At 37.4% G+C, this 19,276-nt stretch overlaps 7 protein-coding genes across 7 annotated transcripts; 5 read left to right on the top strand and 2 right to left on the bottom strand.

Moving 5' to 3' along the window:
* Positions 1-372: 372 nt before the first annotated feature.
* I206_107378 (uncharacterized protein) lies at positions 373-1,571 on the top strand (the record flags this gene model as incomplete). The annotated part of the gene is made up of 5 exons (XM_019157423.1): positions 373-402; positions 514-696; positions 782-831; positions 900-1,011; positions 1,128-1,571. 5 exons carry the CDS (start codon positions 373-375, stop codon positions 1,569-1,571), a joined length of 819 nt encoding a protein of 272 aa, XP_019009063.1.
* A 95-nt stretch (positions 1,572-1,666) lies between these two features.
* Positions 1,667-2,864, bottom strand: I206_107377 (uncharacterized protein; the record flags this gene model as incomplete). Its single annotated transcript, XM_019157422.1, has 3 exons — positions 1,667-1,974; positions 2,074-2,668; positions 2,739-2,864. 3 exons carry the CDS (start codon positions 2,862-2,864, stop codon positions 1,667-1,669), a joined length of 1,029 nt encoding a protein of 342 aa, XP_019009062.1.
* A 463-nt stretch (positions 2,865-3,327) lies between these two features.
* Positions 3,328-4,771, top strand: I206_107376 (uncharacterized protein; the record flags this gene model as incomplete). The annotated part of the gene is made up of 3 exons (XM_019157421.1): positions 3,328-4,032; positions 4,118-4,246; positions 4,313-4,771. The coding sequence occupies 3 exons, from the start codon at positions 3,328-3,330 to the stop codon at positions 4,769-4,771; spliced, it is 1,293 nt and encodes a 430-aa protein (XP_019009061.1).
* A 675-nt stretch (positions 4,772-5,446) lies between these two features.
* I206_107375 (uncharacterized protein) lies at positions 5,447-6,807 on the top strand (the record flags this gene model as incomplete). Its single annotated transcript, XM_019157420.1, has 4 exons — positions 5,447-5,501; positions 5,584-5,696; positions 5,757-5,939; positions 6,004-6,807. 4 exons carry the CDS (start codon positions 5,447-5,449, stop codon positions 6,805-6,807), a joined length of 1,155 nt encoding a protein of 384 aa, XP_019009060.1.
* A 2,763-nt stretch (positions 6,808-9,570) lies between these two features.
* On the top strand, positions 9,571-10,606 carry I206_107374 (uncharacterized protein; the record flags this gene model as incomplete). Its single annotated transcript, XM_019157418.1, has 5 exons — positions 9,571-9,666; positions 9,848-10,244; positions 10,314-10,331; positions 10,388-10,422; positions 10,535-10,606. The coding sequence occupies 5 exons, from the start codon at positions 9,571-9,573 to the stop codon at positions 10,604-10,606; spliced, it is 618 nt and encodes a 205-aa protein (XP_019009058.1).
* Positions 10,607-11,025: 419 nt separating this feature from the next.
* Positions 11,026-13,706, bottom strand: I206_107373 (uncharacterized protein; the record flags this gene model as incomplete). The annotated part of the gene is made up of 7 exons (XM_019157417.1): positions 11,026-11,561; positions 11,639-11,658; positions 11,726-11,763; positions 11,820-12,076; positions 12,132-12,212; positions 12,285-12,772; positions 12,844-13,706. 7 exons carry the CDS (start codon positions 13,704-13,706, stop codon positions 11,026-11,028), a joined length of 2,283 nt encoding a protein of 760 aa, XP_019009057.1.
* A 1,287-nt stretch (positions 13,707-14,993) lies between these two features.
* On the top strand, positions 14,994-18,993 carry I206_107372 (uncharacterized protein; the record flags this gene model as incomplete). The annotated part of the gene is made up of 10 exons (XM_019157416.1): positions 14,994-15,172; positions 15,245-15,528; positions 15,583-15,676; positions 15,726-15,910; positions 15,978-16,873; positions 16,964-17,347; positions 17,407-17,520; positions 17,577-18,126; positions 18,186-18,881; positions 18,944-18,993. 10 exons carry the CDS (start codon positions 14,994-14,996, stop codon positions 18,991-18,993), a joined length of 3,432 nt encoding a protein of 1,143 aa, XP_019009056.1.
* Positions 18,994-19,276: the final 283 nt, after the last annotated feature.

The following is a 19,276-nucleotide window of genomic DNA, read 5'->3' as shown; positions in this document are numbered from 1 at the left end:
ATTATAATTATATTCGTCCTTGTTTATGCAATGACCATCGATATGTATATTGGTTGCTGATTACCAGTATCCAGCCAATTTATCCTTATCTCGATTCGCTCTCTTTGATGAAGAGGTGATTAGTTGAATATATCGTATCTCGTTGTGATTGATTCCAATGAATTATAAAAACAAAGTTGAAATTGGAATTGACGAAAACAAGTACTGGTTGAATTTAAGATATTCTGTTTTCAGGGAATATTCATTAAGAATGATCCGACCGGTTATCATCAACACTTACTCGACAATTTAGAATAGATCGTCATCTTAATGATATAACATCCTAAGAAATAAATAAAAAAGCTTAGATCAAGTGAAGTATAAACAATCATAATGGTACAATGGAATGGACCTCGAGCTAAGGTAAGTGATTAAAACAAACTCTTTTGTATACTTTAATTTCAAAGATGTCTAAGGAAAAAGGAAAATATCATTTAAAGAAAACAAAAGCTAATATGAAACATTTCTTTTTAGGTACAAATAAAATTATCAATTCAAAGACTACGTACATTACAAGAAAAAAAATTAGCATTAGCAAAATCTAGTAGAAGAGAAATTGCAGATTTATTAAATAAAAATAGAATTGAAACTGCTAGATTAAGAGTAGAAACTTTAGTTCAAGATGATATTTATATAGAATTACTTGAAATAATAGAGGTGAGTTCATTGGAGTATACTCCTACAAAGGTTTTATACTTTATATTATATTACTTTGATTAATGATTAAAATCATCTTACATAGTTATACTCTGAAACTTTACAAGCTAGATTCAATCTTTTAGATGCTTCAACGTAAGTTAATTTCAATTAATCAAATTATCTTGAAATGAATGATTAATAAAAATCATACTTTTTTTTAGAGGAGAAGAACCAGAACCTTCAATAGCAGATGCAGTATGTGCTATTGTATATGCTGCTCCAAGAACGGAAATGAAAGAATTACAATTATTGAGAGAATTATTGATGCACAAGGTTAGTAATAATCCATCTTTCAAAATGTGAAGTCTTCATAGAAATGATACGAGCCAAATACCGACTTTATTTCACTTATCACTTATCAAGCTGATCTTTTAACCTTGAATTCTCAGTTCGGTCGTAATTTCTCTTTATCTTTAACTCAAACACCACCTCCTCCAAGCGTACCAAGTCGAATAACATCAAAGCTTAAAGTATTCGTCCCAAGTAAAGAATTAGTTGATGCTTATTTGTTAGAAATAGCAAGGGGTTATGGAGTGGATTGGGCACCTGAACTTACAGAGGAGGAAGAAGGTATAGAACCTTTAAAAAGGGATCTTCCTGATGACGATCAAAACGAGGCGAATAATAAAGATGAAAGTGCAGGTTCTGACGATGATGAAGGAGATGGTGATAAGATCGAGAAATTAGATAAAGAAAAACAAAAGGAAAAAGACAAATCACCTAAGAAAAATTCTCCAGAAAAGAAATCTTCACCTTTACCACCTGTACCTAAAAAGCTTAGTGCGGAAGAAGAGCTAGCTCAACGATTTGAAAGATTAAAAAATCTACGATGATCCGTCGACTTCATTAAAGAAGAGGGGAATGAAAATCACTTGTATACTCGTATTGATGCATTGTATTTCATATCAACATTTTAAGATCCATACCTTTATAATCCTTCTTCATCATCATTTGCCTCTCTTTCAACTTCTTTACCTTCTTCCCAAATTACTATTTTCTTTCCTTTTTGAATTATAATAACTTTTCTCCAAAATTCTTTAGGTATGATACCATTTTGATTTCCAGGTGTAAGTACAACTCCATTTAAAGATACATAAACAGGAATTTGATTTTCAATTAATTTATTTAAAGATAAATAAATAAATAAAGTTGAACCTAATCTAGGTATAATTAAACCTTTATGTGAAGGTGCTAAATGAATATGTTGACGTGACATTTTTGAAAGACCATTTATTTCTGTTAAAAAAAAAAAAAAGCCAAAAATTAAAATTAAAAAAAATCAACATAAGAAAATTTAAGAAAAATATTGTCAAATATAGTTTTAAATATACTTACTTAAAATATTTAATAATTCAGCTTTTGTACCATGTACCATTATTCCTGATTTTTTTTTACCTTGTTCATCATTTTTTAATTCTTCTAAATGTTCAGTTCCTTTTAAATTTATTGAATGTCCTTGAGTTGCACGTATAAAATATTCTCCTTTAGGTTGTTTATTTTCTGTTGACGCTGATATCGAAATTTCACTATTTTCAGGTATAGGTAAAGATATTAAAGGTAATTCAACATATTCTTCATATTGTCCTTTTAGTGAAGTTTTACTTAAATTGAATTGTAAACTATCGATTTCAGCTACATCTCCTTCATCTTTATTTTTATTCTTATTTTCGGTTGTTAAAGGTAAAGGAGTTAAACAATCTGATTTTCCTTCTACCTCTTCCATCAAACTTCCTAAATTTGACTTATCATTTGCATTATTATTTATAAATTGAGGACGTATTTTTTTAGGAGTTTGACCTTTTTTAAGTTTTTGAGGTTTAGGTGGACTTGGATCATATCCATATAATAATTGAAATCTTTGTTTTGAATTTTCAATTACTAATCTTAATACCATTTCTTGATCAACTTCTCTCATTTTAGGTCTATCAAGCTATTACATCCTTAAAATAATTAGCAATCAATTTATCACTTTTTAAATTTTATATACAAATATTACTCACTACATCAGCTAAACGTATATATCCATCTGATCTTATACTTAGACCTTCTTTTTCTGCTCCATGTCTTAAAATATAAGCTAATCCTTTAGAAGCTTTAACATCAGGATTTTCAGGTGGTCTAGGCATTATATAAATGTATCTATACTAATTTCTTTGAATTTGTTCGTATGGAATAAACTATGATTTCAACTTTTTTTGGCTCAGAGATTACATTAACATTAACATTATTGATGGACCTGAAATTTCCCGTAATAGCAAGTAGGGTATAAAAACGCGAAAGCACATGCTCATATTCATGTTCATCCCTTGATCTTTCTTTTTTTTCATCTTTTACTCGTAATTCAATTCTTATCTCTTTTCATCGTATAGAATAATCACATATCCACGATAGAACAGAGAATTATTCAGTGGCCAATGTTTTCTAGAATTCGCTCTTGTGAGCTATAAATCAACAAAATCGAATATCGATATAAATACAATTTGCCGCCAATAAAACGATTTATCCATTAATATCAAAAGATAAAAAGTAGAAGCAAAAATTATCACAAAATACCTTGATTATTTTGAGGAATAAAAAACTTTTTAAAATATGTCTCAATCACTTCATTTACCTTCAAATCCAACTTCACCAATACCTAAACCACCTAGATTATTACCTCGTTCTCCATCTGATCCTATTCATTTATCACAATCTTCTTCTAATTCTTTAAATGGTAATTCATCAAATGGTCAACAACCAATTTACGTTTTAACTGCAGATGGATCTTCTTTATTTTTATTAGATCCTACAAAACCTAGAGGAGGTGAAGAACCACCTCCTTATGCAAGTTTTTCTATTCCTTCAAATTCAAATTTAAATGTAGAAGAAGGTGGAGTAAATCGACCTGTTATTCCAGATATTCCTAATTCAAATACGGATAATCCAAATGGAAGACATAGGGATAGAGCTAGAACATTATCTGCATTAAATACAGATGGTTCATTAATTAGACCAAGATATCATTCTACTCAATCATATTCTGCTCGTCGTACTCGTTCAGCATTATCTTCACCAAATATAAGAAATTCTGCTTTACAAGTCAATGAAAATACTCCTTTATTGGATGATCAGGAAACTAACATTGAGAGGGTCAAGAAGCAACGAGGAATATGGAGATCAATATGGTGCGGTGATTTAGATGAAGATGAAAATGCCGGAGGATGGGGAAAGAGTTTCAAGAGGTTTTGGAGGCCCGTAGGTAGAGGAATCTATTGGAGAGCTACGTTACATTTAGTATTGCTCAATTTTCCTCTGGTGAGTGTCATGTCTCGTGTGACTGAATCTAATCACACAATCACAAGGTAAAGAATATAAGAGCTGAATCGTGACCTTCAATCAGGCTCTACTGGTTTGGCCATTCTTAGTCGCCGGTACTTTAGCAGGAACAGTCTTACTGATTACCTTGCCAATTGGAGCAGCTGTATGGTGGTTAACATTATTTATTTCTCGATCAGCAGCCAGACTTGAGGTATGTCAAACACATTTCAGTATGATCAAATTTCATGGCTAATGATTTACTGATATATCGTTATAGAGCGTAATGCAACTACATTATCATTCTCCTTTGAATCCAGCATCTCCACCTTCTAATCATCCAATATTTTATCGACTTATTCCAAATACTCCAATTTCATCATCTTTATCTTCCCCTACATCACTTTATCCTCAAACTCCTGCACTCGAACAAACAGATGATCCAACTCCTTCTGATCTTTTGGAAAATCAAGAAATATCAATAGAAGGTAATACAAATAGTTTGATTTGGGAAAAACGATTTATGAAATGTTCATACGCAATGTTTTTAGATCATTATTCTTATTCTGCTTTAAGTTATTTTTTACTTATAAAACCACTTATTGTTCTTTTATCTACAATTGTTATTATAATTTTATTTCCAATTGGATTTGGCACAATTATTGGATTACCTATATATTTAAGAATATTAAGAAAATGGGGTAAATGGCAAGCTGAAGTTGCTATTGAAAATTTATAATTTTCAAAACCGAAAAAAACAGAAAAGATCAGAAAAAGGTCAAACATCATTATTAGTATTCCACCATTTTGTTTTGGTTTGTTTTGAATTTGGATTTTTTTTCAAGTTGTATTTTGGGTAAAAGATTAGTTTAATTTTGTATTAGTCCTTATTGTCTTTTCGCGTTATGTGATTGTATTTGGAAGGATCTCAAATTTGATCGATTCGCATATCATATTTTTATCTTGATACATTGTATTTCTGTGACGATTCATGCACAATCAATGAAGCAAACAACACTGCACTCTTTGCTCTGTACTTCATGCCACTGACTATTGTTGCTCACAATATCTGAGGAAATGCAAAAACGCTTTTATTGGAAGTTAGATTGATCTCACATTTGCCCTTATCATCAACAGCACTTTATACTCAATGTTCGGTCAAATCCGATTGCCGTCAACCGCTTTTCCCGATAACTTGAGTTTACCGAATTACTCAACTTACCACGCCTTGACTTCGCGATAATCAGACTCATACAACATCGTTCTATGCTTCTTTCATCCTGGTCTATCAAGTCGCTATATGATCTATAAGGCCAGGGGTAGCGCAGGAATGCTTTCATAATTATATTTAATTAGCCCGTTTCAAATTCCTCTAATTCGTCTACAATTTACTTGAAGACATAATCTTTTCAAAATGGGTAAGGAATCTCATAAACAGCGATATGATGCTGTAGTCTTAGGTTGTGGAGGTGAGCTTCAGAGTTACTAATATTATCTGAAAACTTGATTAAAGTTGTTATTTAATATACTAATATTGTACTATTCAATAAGTACTTGGTTTATCAATCGCAAACGAATTGGTTAAGAAAGGTCTCAAAGTCGTTGTAGTAGGTAAAGATTTACCTGAAGATATTCATTCAACAGGATTCGCTAGTCCATGGGCAGTGAGTTCAATCATAAATGCTTTGAGATTCTCTTGTTAATGTTTTCGATATATTGAAAAGGGAGCAAATTGGCATTCATTTGCTCAAAATGCAAAAGAACGAAAAAGAGATGAAATTACTTTCAAAGAATTTGCCAAATTATCAAAAGAAGTTCCTGAATTATGTGAACGTAGACCTTATTTTTATTATTGGAAAGAAAAAGGTAAATGGAAAATTCCTTGGTATAAGGATCTAGTTTTTGGTGTAAGTATCATTTAAATATTTTAAATTCCAATTGAATATATACTGATTAACTGACTATGGACAGTATCGAGATTTATCATCTGATGAAGTACCTAAACCATTCTTATATGGAGTTACATATGAAGCATATACTTTAAATACTCCTTTATATCTTCAACATTTAGCTAAAAATCTTCGTAAACAAGGAATTCCAATTTCAAGAGAAAGAGTATCATCATTAGAAGAAGTATTTAATCTTCCTTTAATAGGTAAAGTAAATTTAGTTATAAATGCAACTGGATTAGGTTCAAAATCTTTATTAGGTGTTGAAGATTTAAAAGTATTTCCAGCAAAAGGTCAAACAATTTTAGTTGAAGCTTCAAATGTAAAAAATTGTTATGGAATAGAAGATGAACATTTTATTAAAAATCAAAAAGTTTATATAATTCCAAGACCTGGAAATAAAAAAAATAATCAAAATCATGTTATATTAGGTGGATGTTATTTACCAAATGATTGGAGTTTAAATATAAATAAAGAAATTGCTAAAAATATTTTAAAAGATTGTTATGAATTATGTCCTTTATTAGATAATAATAATGGAAAAGGTTCAATAAATGATATTAAAATTTTATCACATAATGTAGGATTAAGACCTGTTAGAGAAGGTGGATTAAGATTAGAATTAGAAGATATAATTATAAATAAATCTGAAAAAGAAAATAATTTATTATTACCATTAAAAGGCAGAGAAAAAGAAAGGAAAGTTAGTGTTATTCATGCTTATGGAATTGGTCCAGCTGGATATCAAAGTAGTTTAGGTATAGCTAAAGAAGCTGGTGCTTTAGTTGATGAGTGGTTAAAAAAGGGAAATAAGGCGAGATTGTAGATTAGCAGTGATTTTTGGTACTTTTGATTGGTTTGTACAAACAATATTATGCAGGTCGCACTTTACTCACTGATGGGAGCCTCTCCTCATTTTCACATATGAGTCACTAAACTCGGTCATTCAAAGATTACTACCTTCTCGCTTACTCGTATGGCGTATGAGCTCGTCATGACGAGCGCAAAAGAGCATGGACGTCTTCGCGGTGATGTCACTCGGAAGTTTTCGTGGCGGTGCTGACATTGCAATAGCACCTACTTCCTATGAATTTCTGATGACATACCACAAAGATTTCGGAGTCTATTCAACTTCGAAAATTTACTTCGCATCATACAAGTCGTGTTGAATTCGTTTCTGAAAATGATATCGGATATCGCTGGAAGGTAAGAAACCACTTCTTCCTGGCCGAGGCTTTTCCAAAGACTGCAGTCCCGAGGCAGTCTCGACCATGGTCCAAACAGGATTTTCTCATCTCGTCATCATAACCCTCTGTTCGATTTACGCTCCTTTGACCGAGCATGACATCAGCTTCTACCTCGACTCATGACAGAAGAACGTCAAAACTTCTTACAAAGCATCGAAGAATCCATTTCTAAAATTTTCTCTCTACTTTGAAAGCGGTGTTTTGACCAAACACTTTCTTTTTGTGCTACGTAATCGATTCGATGATTATGATTTCCGATTCGAAGCAAAGACTTCGTTTTGATGTATATCTTTGACGTAGAACAAAAGTGTTCGAAACCTTTTAGCTTGTCGTAAATTCTTGAATCGACTCAAATTCGTAAAATCTAAGCCAATTCGAGTTTGCAGGTGAAATGTAATTTTAAAAAAAGGATAAAAAGCCTTGAAATTCTTTTCAATTTTCTCCAATTTCTATCATCCACTTTCTTTCACCTTTCCCAGCCAACTTACCTAAGATATCGATCGTATCATTTCATAAAATCCTCAATTTGAGCACGGTAGATAATATATTTTAATACAATCATACACACATTACTTATCGTTCCAAAATGCCCAACTGGAACCGGCCCAGGAGGAGATCATCTGGTCAGGCAGATTCCATACAATGTGCAACATGTCACGAATCGAATCTCACCCGTTTACCAGGCCGTCAAGATCATGTATACTGTCACACATGTCGAGGCTATCAACGCTTTTACTCATCGAACTCTCAGCGCCAAAGAAGAGGTCAAAGTCAACAGTCCGGGTCGAGCTCACAAGCATACAATACACAAGCTGAAGTTGAGCCCGGCTGGTTTTGTGTCTCGTGTGGTGCCGATAGCAGTCAGCTTAGACAGCGACAAAATAACACAGCAATATGTCAGAGTATATCATGTGGTGGTTACAGAAGGAACGTCCAATCGATGCCCGAAGAGCGCCCAATTGGCTTCAACAACGAAACTAATAATCCCCCTCGCCCAAGAAACGTGCTGGGTTAATTCTTCTCCATCAGGCATTCTATATTGATTTATCAGCTGACGAAATTTTATTTGATCTAACGATCAATAGGTAGACTTGACGATGTAAGTTCGATACACTATATCGGAACTGTTCCCGGTTCCGTTCGAACGCAAAAAAAACCTGACTTTATGTTAAAGACAGAGACCGGTACCATACAAAATGGTGGGTTGGTCTTGCCTGAATATAGTGAACAGCCAAGTGGAGGACATATACAAATTCAAGATGGGTCCATGTTTCTGCCACCTTCGACCGCTACTCGTCACATGCGGGAGCACAACGAGTATCTGAGCGGCGAGCATACGCGTGATAATTTTTACGATTTTAATTGGCAGCCAGCGAACGACTCACCCGAGTCTGCCCGTGAAGCCGAGACAAACCCAAAGCACGAATATCGAAGAGATTGAAGGACGAATCTAGAGGGAGGAGAGATTTGGGCTATATAGGCTGAGCGGAAGGGAAAACAGAAATAAAGGCCAAGGTATGAAAACCAAATTGACTAGTAAGAGTCTCGTTAACGATCGTGTTTGTGCAAATTTCGTTTTATTATGCAAAGTTTACGGTATAAGATTGACAGGTAATTGGGCGAAGGCGGAATAGTGAATGAAAAAATCTGAAGTTGAGTATTTGGAGGCTGTAACATATCTTGATTCAGCTCTTCCTATCATTCTTTTTTTGACCCTGTTCTCTCTATATGATTAGAAAGGGGTTTTTTTTTTTTCTTTGATAAGGATTAGACGCATCATGGATAATGTAATGTATATATGAGCCTTGCCTTTTGAGCGGCGCCATAGCATGACGTTGGCTGATAGCACATTGAGTCTCCTTCGAAGCGAATACAAATACAGATCCCGCATTTACAACTAAACATGGCTAAAACAATGACGTACAAACACATTGACATCAAAGCTTCCCTCAGAGGGTCGAAGATCCTTTCACAGACAATCCTTTGACTCTTTCGACACTGCGCTGAACAAGGGCTTACTCATCCTTTGTACTAGTTTTGCTGAGTTTCCACCATGGGTTTCCCCTCGGAGCACAAATTTCGTCCTGACGGAGATCAAACAATGAGGAGGACCTTGAAATATATCATCATTATTTTCTAAGTCGTGTCGATTCAAATTTACAAAGCGACATTCATTCTTGTGCGCAGGTGAATAATAAGATATCTGAAAAAAAGATATAAAAGGCCTTGATCCCTCCTCGAAAATTTCCAAATCATTCATTCACTTTCACACTTTCAATCACTGTTCTCAAAGCATCTGCATTCATTTATTTCATTCACACTCTGATTTATAACTTCGCCCCATGTCACCCTTCATGAACAGATTTAAGCGTCCGCGATCCAATCGCTCTACTGCGGACGGTCATGGTACAGAACAAACAGAGGGTGAAAGAACTAGAGTAAGTCCTTTCCGCCCTTTTTACTTTTTTCACAAATGGAAATATTTTTATTTTTTGTTTTGCATCTTTATACGCCCTCCCTTGCCTCTGAATCTTGAATCATAAGCTATGATACTTTGTGTACTATACAGCGATGACGCCTGATCATATTCGAAAAAAGAACTGATATCGTCATGTGTAGACAACTGAAGGTTCCGGCCCTAGCCAATCATCTTCATCAGGAATGACAGCAAACCTTACAAGGCCTTTCGATCCTTTGGCTTATCTCTCTCCTGGAGGGTATGACCCAAACGGTTCTCAGGGCAATTCGAACGGTCGAGCGTCGGATCCATCTTCACGAGTCGATTATGAACACTCACACCATAGTCCCCGAATCCTCCGACAACAAGATCAATATCGTCAACTAACTTCACGAAGTGATTATGATCACTCAAGCAATCTGAGGGCTCTCCGCCAGCAAGATTATCCTCATCAACCAACATCACAAAGTGGTTATGATCATCCAGGCTCAGGTTCACGAGCAGACCGACAACAGTTTAGTGATGATCATTCATCTCGGGAGGTGACCGAGGAACAAGGTGAGTTTCTCCATCACGATACAGGTAGGCGTAAGATACATCGAGACTGATAACATGACGATGTAATAGCTCGAAGACATTTAGAGGGTAAGTTATATTGCCGATTGATTCAGTAATATTACTGACTTTTGTCTTTTTTGTAGAGGCATACGCGCAACACATCAGGATCCATGGAGGAGTAAGTTTCGATTTCAGATTAATAAGCACCCTTGCTTTGACATTTTATTAGAGATATATGGGAGGAATTAAGCTGATATTTTGACTCGAATGATTTTTCTCAAATCGTATAGGAAGAAGCATCTGGTGATACAGCTGCTCCTCCTTACAAGACAGACCCCAGAACCGGGGAAAGGCGATTGTAAGGAGACGACGAATAGAACTCATGCGAGCATGGAAATCAGAATTATGGACGCGGTCAATAATTCGTTAAATGATCAGAGCAGAATCCTAATCTTCATTGGATCGTCAAATTTCTTTTAAAGTATTTCCATAAATATTTCTTCTTGCTTTTTCCTATTACCTTTTGGTAAAATGGTTTTTTTTCTTCAAGAAATATTTATGAATATTTTATTTTTATGATGATTTATCGTAAGAATGACTATTTCGTTCCGACGTTTGGCATTTAAAAAGTAAAGAAGAGGTCACGATGTAATGTAAACCTACTATCAAGATCTTCAATATCTCTCTTTACCGGTAACTTACAAATAGGAATCTCAGATTTTACAATTAACATGACTAAATTAATAATGCGTACAAAGCTATCCTTAAATCCCAAGATAAATTACCTAACTTCCTTTAAAGCAATATCCCCATTTTCATTCTTTTCTCTATCAATTTCATTCTCATTTTCATTTCTATTATTCGTACTAATCACTCTACCTAAATCCAGATCCAATTCTTTATGAATTATTTGAGGAGAAGTATTTGTAATTCCTCTATCTCTTTTCATATCTCCTTTCAATAAATTATCACGATCATTAGCTTCATCATTTACATGATCAAAAGTAATTGTAACTCTTCGACCTTTTCCAGTAGCTGTTTTTTCATGTAATTGTTTTTTAGGACTTTCAGTTTTTTTCAATGGTATGTCAATTGTATTTGCTTTATTATTTGTTGAATTTAAATCTGTCCCATCTATTGTTCTTGGTACTGCTAATGCTATAGGTACATTTAAAGCTTGACGTAATTTTTCAGAAACTAAAGCTGATTTTTTGGTTCTTGCTGATCCTTGCCATGTTAAAACTGCTGCACCTATACCACATAAGAAAGATAAAGGAATCAAACAACCAGTTGTCCAAGCCGGTCTTTGATGTCGATCTACATTGGAAAAAAATTTAGCGAATGATCATAATCTATTCATTCAGTCTGAATTATATAAGAATAGATATACTCACTTAATCCCCACATTGTTCCACTACGATAGACAAGCAAATGTATATCAGCGATTGAGTCATGTCACACTGCATCAGACAATAACATACCACAATAAGCACTGGAAGAATGAATTACCGTCCATCAACTATCAGTCCAAATATCCATCAGCAATTATCTCTTCTTTCATCACGCAGAACCTACAATAGTATTCCACAAAGCGAACTTCATAGGAAAAGCTTTATGAGTAGCATTTGCATGAGCTCGATACCATGTTTGAGAAGTAGCAAATTTCTCTTGTTGATATTTGAGGTTCTTTTGATCTTTTTCAGAGAGCACAAATACGTAATCTTTTATTAATTCTGGATCTGGAAGATCATTTTCATCTTCAATAGCGGGTAAACCTTGTTTTTTACGAAGTCTAGAATCTCTGTTCTTCAACGTCCATATCACAGACATTCCTATGGTGATTCATCGTTGTCAATACAGTCCTGCATCTGCATGATGTAGACTTACGATAAGTATCAATCACTCTCCATGGAATCAATCCGACACCAGTGACAGTAAATAAACCATTCTCGACTTGAGAAGAGATTTCTATTAACACATATCAGCCAAATTCCACTTCTGGATGAGAGTTTGAAATTGCTAAGGATAAAAGTCACTTACCAACCCAAATATCTTTAGTATTTTTACTATTAGTAGGAATCCACCCTAACAAGAATAAAACAATTGCAGCACCCCAAAAGACAACCAAGAATCCATAAATAGCAGTTATAGCACCCATTGGAGTCTTAACAAAAGTCCATAAACCTTTTAATCCTTGTTTAATCTTTTGCCTTTTAGATGATCTCAAAATATGTTTAACATGTTTATCTAATTGATGATCTTCTTTTATATCTTCTACATCATCTTCAAATTCCTCTCTTCTCAGTGTCTCTGGTGTGGCTTTTAAAGTTTCACCGTTATCCCCAGTCGAAGTTTCTTCTGATTCTGGAATGGGTACAGGTGATATTCCTTTCCATTCATCCCTTTCCATTTTGGGTTCGACTTGCTCACCTGACGATGATCTACCTGGTATGAACCGAGAGATTGAGCCTTTACGTGAGCGATTAGTTGCAGATCTTTGTCTTGTATGAGCAGTTTTGTTCATTGTCCTATTCGCATTTAATGAATTAGTAAAATAATCCTGTGCGAGACCGAGTTACAACAAGATCAAATCACTTACGATATCGACTCCTCACTTGGTATTTGAGGTAATTGTACTTCAGGCCTTCTTTTCCATAATTGTGGTAAATGAGGAACGAGAACTGAGTTTGTCATATTTTGAAGATGATTTACTGTAGAAACTTCAGGATCAATAACATCTAATAATCCCACTAATTCATCATCTAATTGATGGCTTTCTGATTGTCCATTTTGACCAGTAGGAGAAGTCAAATCAAATTCAACTGGTGTTGATGATCTTCTTGATCTCCTCTCTTCAGATCTTAAACTATGTCTTGAAGCATTTGAACTTGATCTAGCTCTTCCACTAACAGATCCACCATTCTGCGATAAACCACTTTCTAAATCGTTTTTATTGATCGTACCCCTTCTTAACGACGAATTCAAGGGTGATAATCTATCCGATCTTTCATTAATCAAATTCTCAGTCTCTTGGTTTTGTTCAGAGAAAGAAGGTATACGTTGACGAGGTTTCATAGTTACTCCTACAGTATGAGCTCGTCTTCTATTACTACCATTACTATTAGGTAAACTTGAAGATCCATGTGTATTACTCATATCACCTAAAGCTGAGGATGTAATGGGAGGTAAGATAGTTACTTGTCTACGTCGAGTTCTTCGAGAATTGTTGTTTACGCCGTTTGTTAATGAGTCAGAAAATTGACGAATAGGAGCAGGAGGGGGACAAGAAGCTTCTGCAGAATCCGAACGTTCTAATGGGTGAACATCGCATGGTGTACCTTCTACATTGCTTTGAGGTCCTACATACCCGTCATCTTGTGTCGAAGATACTGGTGGATAATATGCAGGTGAGGTTGTGTGAAGGGGTAGGATTGGGTCATTTGAGTGGGTTGAGGATGTCATTGTTTGGTTCAAGTCAACAACGTTTGTTGACACCGTTTGTTTGTTTGTTGCTAGTTTGCCTACAAGAGCTCTCAGTCACTTCTTGTGCGTTGGTGATGTATGGTTTGTCTATGCACAGCTTTGATGTTGAATTGGGAGTATTCACAATATGAGACCAATGACTTTGACCAACAAGCCGATTTGTTCGATACATACAAAGGATTATTAGCTGCCAAAAGATAACTGAATGCGGGGGCCGTATTTCTATTTCAGGGTAAATTACAAGTTCAGAGTGGGCTGAATAAAAACATTACGAGTATTAATCACAAGTAGCATTATCAATCCGATAGCCCTAGATCCCATTTCACTAAGCAGTATCAACACATCTTCGAACACTATCTGTCTTATTAAACTTCATACAAGATGGGACGCATATACATGCAATCGGAATTTGATCGGTCAATGAGGAAAACAGACGCGTTAAAAAGAAAAGTCAAAGAGGAACGAACATTAAAAGCGAATATAAAAGATGAAACATCTCATCGGGAACCCCCTTGCTCCTGTTCCTTATTGTTCGCCCGTGATATAATGTATCGACCATCTGTATCTTGGATTTATCAAAAATGAAAAGCAGATCTACACAAGACAACAATACTAACAAGGCACAATTCGATATAATGGAATTGAAATTCAAGCGAAACAGGACTTGGGGGTGATAAAGAGATAGTTGTTCGTGTATGAGCTGAAATGGTACGATATTACCTTTCTCTGAGCTGACTTGAAGATTCATCCTATAAGATTGACTAATTAAGCTTTGAAGGGGATTATGAACTAATCAAAAGGTGTAAAAACATGATCTGTGCAATGTTACTAAAGCTTTGATCACCTCATCATAAACAAACAAATGACGCATTGATCGCTGCTTCGTACTATAATAGTATAAATCATCCTTTGATAGTATAACCATTTAAATTCGTTTCATCCTTTCAATAGTTCTACTCATAATTATCTTCATTCTTTTACAACGTGTAAAACCGTCATCTTTCTTATTGACTCTCTACATCGCTTCGCTTACAATCCAATTAAACACGACCTATCATTCCGGTCAAGTAATATCGTTTATCAACAACACTTCGCCACTGATCCATCGACAGTCAACACCGCATACTACTCCTTTACCATAGCCAGAGCTCCCCTCCCTCCCTCCTGCGTTGTCGAGTTACACGCCTGGGTATCGTCAATACAAATCACAACGATCGATATCTTACCAATAATAGGAATCGGTAGTGACTTTGATAGGTGCTATAGATGCCCTCGATATTTTCACGTACAGCGACAACACCCAAGAAAGGAAAATTACCACCTACACCTCCTGTCTCTAGATTCGGTTCGCAATCACCAGAAAAGCGAGGGGCGTCGATCAGTGGTGGTAAGGAGTATGAGGTTGGAGTAGGTGAATTTGGTACTATACCGGGAGGTATATCGAAGTAAGCTGTCATGATAAGCCTGCTTGAACAAGCCTCGATGCCTCACCTGACATGTCACTATCTCTTCTATAGGACGCTCCCGAATCGACCAGTACCTCCATTGACTCCACCTCATTCACCTCCAGACCATGATGCAAGCCCTCCCCTCCTTCCACCGAAATCGACCTTCTTACCTACCCATATAAATCCGTATACCACTTCGACCAACTCGGTCGACTCGTTCTCGTATCACTCTGATCAAGTGACGGGTCTGAGGCATTATGGCTTCTTGGCTGAAATTGGCAATAGAAGTGTCTTAGGATTGCGAGAAGTAGGCCATGTGCTGGAGCTGATTAGTATAGAATTGATTCGAAGAGGTGAGCTATTGACTCAAGGTCCTCCGTGGGTGTTAGCTGACTCTGGAATATCAGGTCTAACAATTCCGATGCTTTTTTCGAATCAAGCATTAGAACTGAATCAAACGAGGACAAAAATGCTTATTCAAGCTTATCTGGATACTTTGTCGTAAGTTCAGTTTGTCACGACTTCTTAGATTGCTGATTATGGGATCCAGCTCCAGCTCGAACATAAAATATCAAGCGTTTAAGCAAGATGTCAAGTTTGCGAAAGAGCATGAATTGGCTTGGCTACTTCGATGGGCTCTCAGTCGAGTCACGCGGATGAAGGAGGGAACGAAGGAGATCTGTCATGGTGTCTTGGAATGGGAAGTTTACGAAGAATGGAGAGGTAGAGAAAGAGGTTAGTCAGCATTTATGCGGCCTTCCTTGCGTCGTATGGCTGATTCCATATCGTATCGGCCGTGTAGCTGCTGGATATCCCACCGATGCCTTTCCATTTTTAGCACTGATCGTACCCAACGACGTATACAACCTGATTATAACACCTCTCCTGCACCTGCTTTCCCGCTTTGCAGCGCATTCACACTTATCCGGCCTGACCCCACATGCTCTGTCATCCCTTTTTGCGCCGCTCTTATTCGATATCCCGACCTCTTCGACCGCAATGGAAGCTCATACGGCATTTGTGCAAGCCGCCTCAGCTACCGAGCACCTTCTACTCGCTTACATACGATCGACTAGCCCAAAAGGCTCTTTAGGATTGGCCGACTTACCACACAGGTTGAAAGAATGGGTAACAGGATATCCAGCTATGGTTCCATCTGATGGGGAATTAGCCAGAGGCGGCCCGAGAAAGGGTGCAAGGGTTGTAAGGTGCGAAGCCGCCAGCAGAGTAGTCAGAGCGTATTCGAAAGACTTACTAGCAGCAGCGGAGTCATGGGTTAGCGATCTACCGACAGAACAAAAATGGAATGCTTGGGATAGAGTCATTTGGACAGCTAGGAGAGGAGATATGAGCCGACCGAAATTTTCCCAAAGTTATAGGAGACGAATGATGGTGAAAGAAAATTTACCCTTACTGGCTAGCTCAATAGGTGATGGAAGTCGACCGATATCTTATGGGAGTGCAACAAAACCCGCCTTGAAGAACGGATCGATTCGGAGCAGGAGAGGCAGAAGTATCGGTACCGCAGGCGAGGAGAGCGATGATAGCGATGGGCGATTCTCGTCTTTAGCAGGTAAAGAATGGAGTATGTTTGAGGAAGGTGGATTTGATGCGCCATCCTTGGCTCATGGCAAAAAGGAGAATAAAGAGGATATCAGGAATAGGTTACAGTTTGATCTGACTGAGAGCGCTAAGAATGTAAGTGTGGCCGGGGTCGCGCCTCGCATTGAAGCTTGGCGTTGAGACTGCCAGGAAGGATTTGTGCTTATCGCCCCTTGGACCACATAGAGCGTATCAGAAAGAAGGCGTACGATGGACTGGTCAGAATTCGCTTCACCCTCAGGAGGGTTCAATCGTACAGATAACGTCCTGGACGTTTCTTTGACATTCGCCCAACCCATCGAGAAGGAGATCACTGATTGGCCAAAAGAACGAGACGAGTTACGACGCAGATTGCACAAATCTCAGAAAGACTCGGTGCCTTTCAATTACGATACAACGCCTCGACTCGGAGTTCAGGCTTTCCCTGACTCCTCTGTGAACGGAAGTATAGACGAAAAGGGAAGAGTGTACCTTGAAGAAGCGTTCGTCGATTGTTGGGCAGATCTAATCGTAGGTTGCGGATGGGTTGATAGGGAAGAATTGACTTTCCGAGAGTCCAATTGGGCCATTGTCAGTTGTTCTCGATCAAATGAGACTTTGCATTTGCAGTCAGCTGATGAGTTATATAGATCGAGTACAAGGCCAAGCCTTCAAGAATCGATTCGAGAATGCAAGACAGTGATCCGCTCGGTGATCCTAGGAAGACTGAGCTGTATTTCCTTTTAGAAGAGACGGTGCCGTTGGTGAGCTTTGCCAATCTTGTTGAATTAGGCGTTAAGCTCACAGGGTGGCTGTAAAGGAATACCAACAAGCACTACTCACACCAGCTCAGAAGAAATCAACTTTCACCCTCTTCTCACCTAGAAACAAAAAGCGGAACAATCAACCCCCACAGAATGATACAGTCAAATCACGCTTAGGCCATGGATGGGGAGATGACGATTTCGATCGAATGCTTTTACATCGGGCTCAAACCAAGAAAGTGACTCTTACCAAGAGCGCTTCCGATCAACCCCACACTTCAGTATGGCATATGTCAAGTGAGACGGCCACGCCCGTATCTCCGGTTAAATCAAGACATAAAACTAGGTCGGGCGGTGAGAGACAGCTGGATGGTCCAAAGATGAACGAAACGAAAGGATTGTTCTTCGGTTCCGCTAAGAAGACCATGAGAAGAGTCAAATCGAACGAGAGTACAGAAAACACAAAACCAACTAGGAAGGAGAGGAAGTACCAAAAAGCACAAGGTGTTGAATTCGAATTACATAGTGCTAGTGGGGTCAGTAGCTCTGAACCCTCACCAAAAGACGGCGATCCTACAGTGAGAAACCATGATGACAAATGGATGGGTAAGTCCAGTAAATGGACCATACAACGTCGAGTGTGATCTTACTGATGACGAGATCAGATATCCTGGTGACGAATGGAGCTAAACGAATGGATCGACAAAATGCTCTTCTTCCTCAATCGCATAACAAGGGATTACCTGTTTCTCCCCATCCACCAGCACGACATCCTTCACCAAATCCTCTTTCTGATCAAACGACGCCTCCTCAAGAGAGGTTATCAGAAGATGCAGATGCAGCTACTCCTCGAGGTGTACCTCCAGAAAGACAGCAAAGCATAGGAAGAAAAGCGATTACTACTTCGGACGAAGTGGATTTGGGAGATTTTGAACCTGTTTCTCCATCTCAAGAAACCTTCACATCCTCTAATGGAGAACGGTTTAGCGAAGAACATGGAAGGCGGTCGTCGCTTGATGGACCCGAATTGTTACAGCCCACACCAAGAAGGAACAGGGATACAAGAGATACAATCCATCGAATTGTCGATCAGTATAATAGGGATTTCATCGAACCTGACCTGGAACCGTTTGAAGAAGATCAAGGAGAAAAGGGGTACTTTGATACGGATCATCAATCAACTTTACCTCCAGTTCAGGAAGGTATCAAAGAAGGTAGAAAAAGTGGTGACTCGCGATACGAAGATTATCGTTCTGAAATTTCGAGCTTAGAACCACCTGAAAAAGGTATGATATTTGATTTGACTCCTGGAAGGGAACCTAGTCCGGCGAGGTATAAACATGGTGAACCGTTGCACTTTGGTAAGTCGTCTTCCAGCTGGCAGGTGCATGAGATCCGGACAGCTGATGCGGTTTGTATGAAGTTGGAGAAGAACCAGAAGAGGAAGAATATTCACAGAAGTATCATCGTTGAGGCGAGTCACTTGAAGCGATCATGAAAGAACGGGGACTTATAGTATATTTTGTATCACCGAGTAGATTACCCTGCATATGTTTAGATCTCAAAATGTCGGAATTCAGTATATCATACCTATCTTGTCTTGTTTTTATGGTATAATATACAATACTCCATTGCATACCCTTGTATCTGCGATACATATCCTATGCATATACAGGTACTATACTATGTTTGCTATTTCTCAATGGTAATATTCGCTTATATGGTAGTATCAGATAAATAACTTCTAACCGGTAAA

Source organism: Kwoniella pini, chromosome 11, assembly GCF_000512605.2.
Source record: "Kwoniella pini CBS 10737 chromosome 11, complete sequence".
In the NCBI taxonomy this organism is placed as follows: domain Eukaryota; kingdom Fungi; phylum Basidiomycota; class Tremellomycetes; order Tremellales; family Cryptococcaceae; genus Kwoniella; species Kwoniella pini.
Note: the sequence above shows the minus strand (reverse complement) of the source record. Positions and strands in the feature narration are given on the sequence as shown.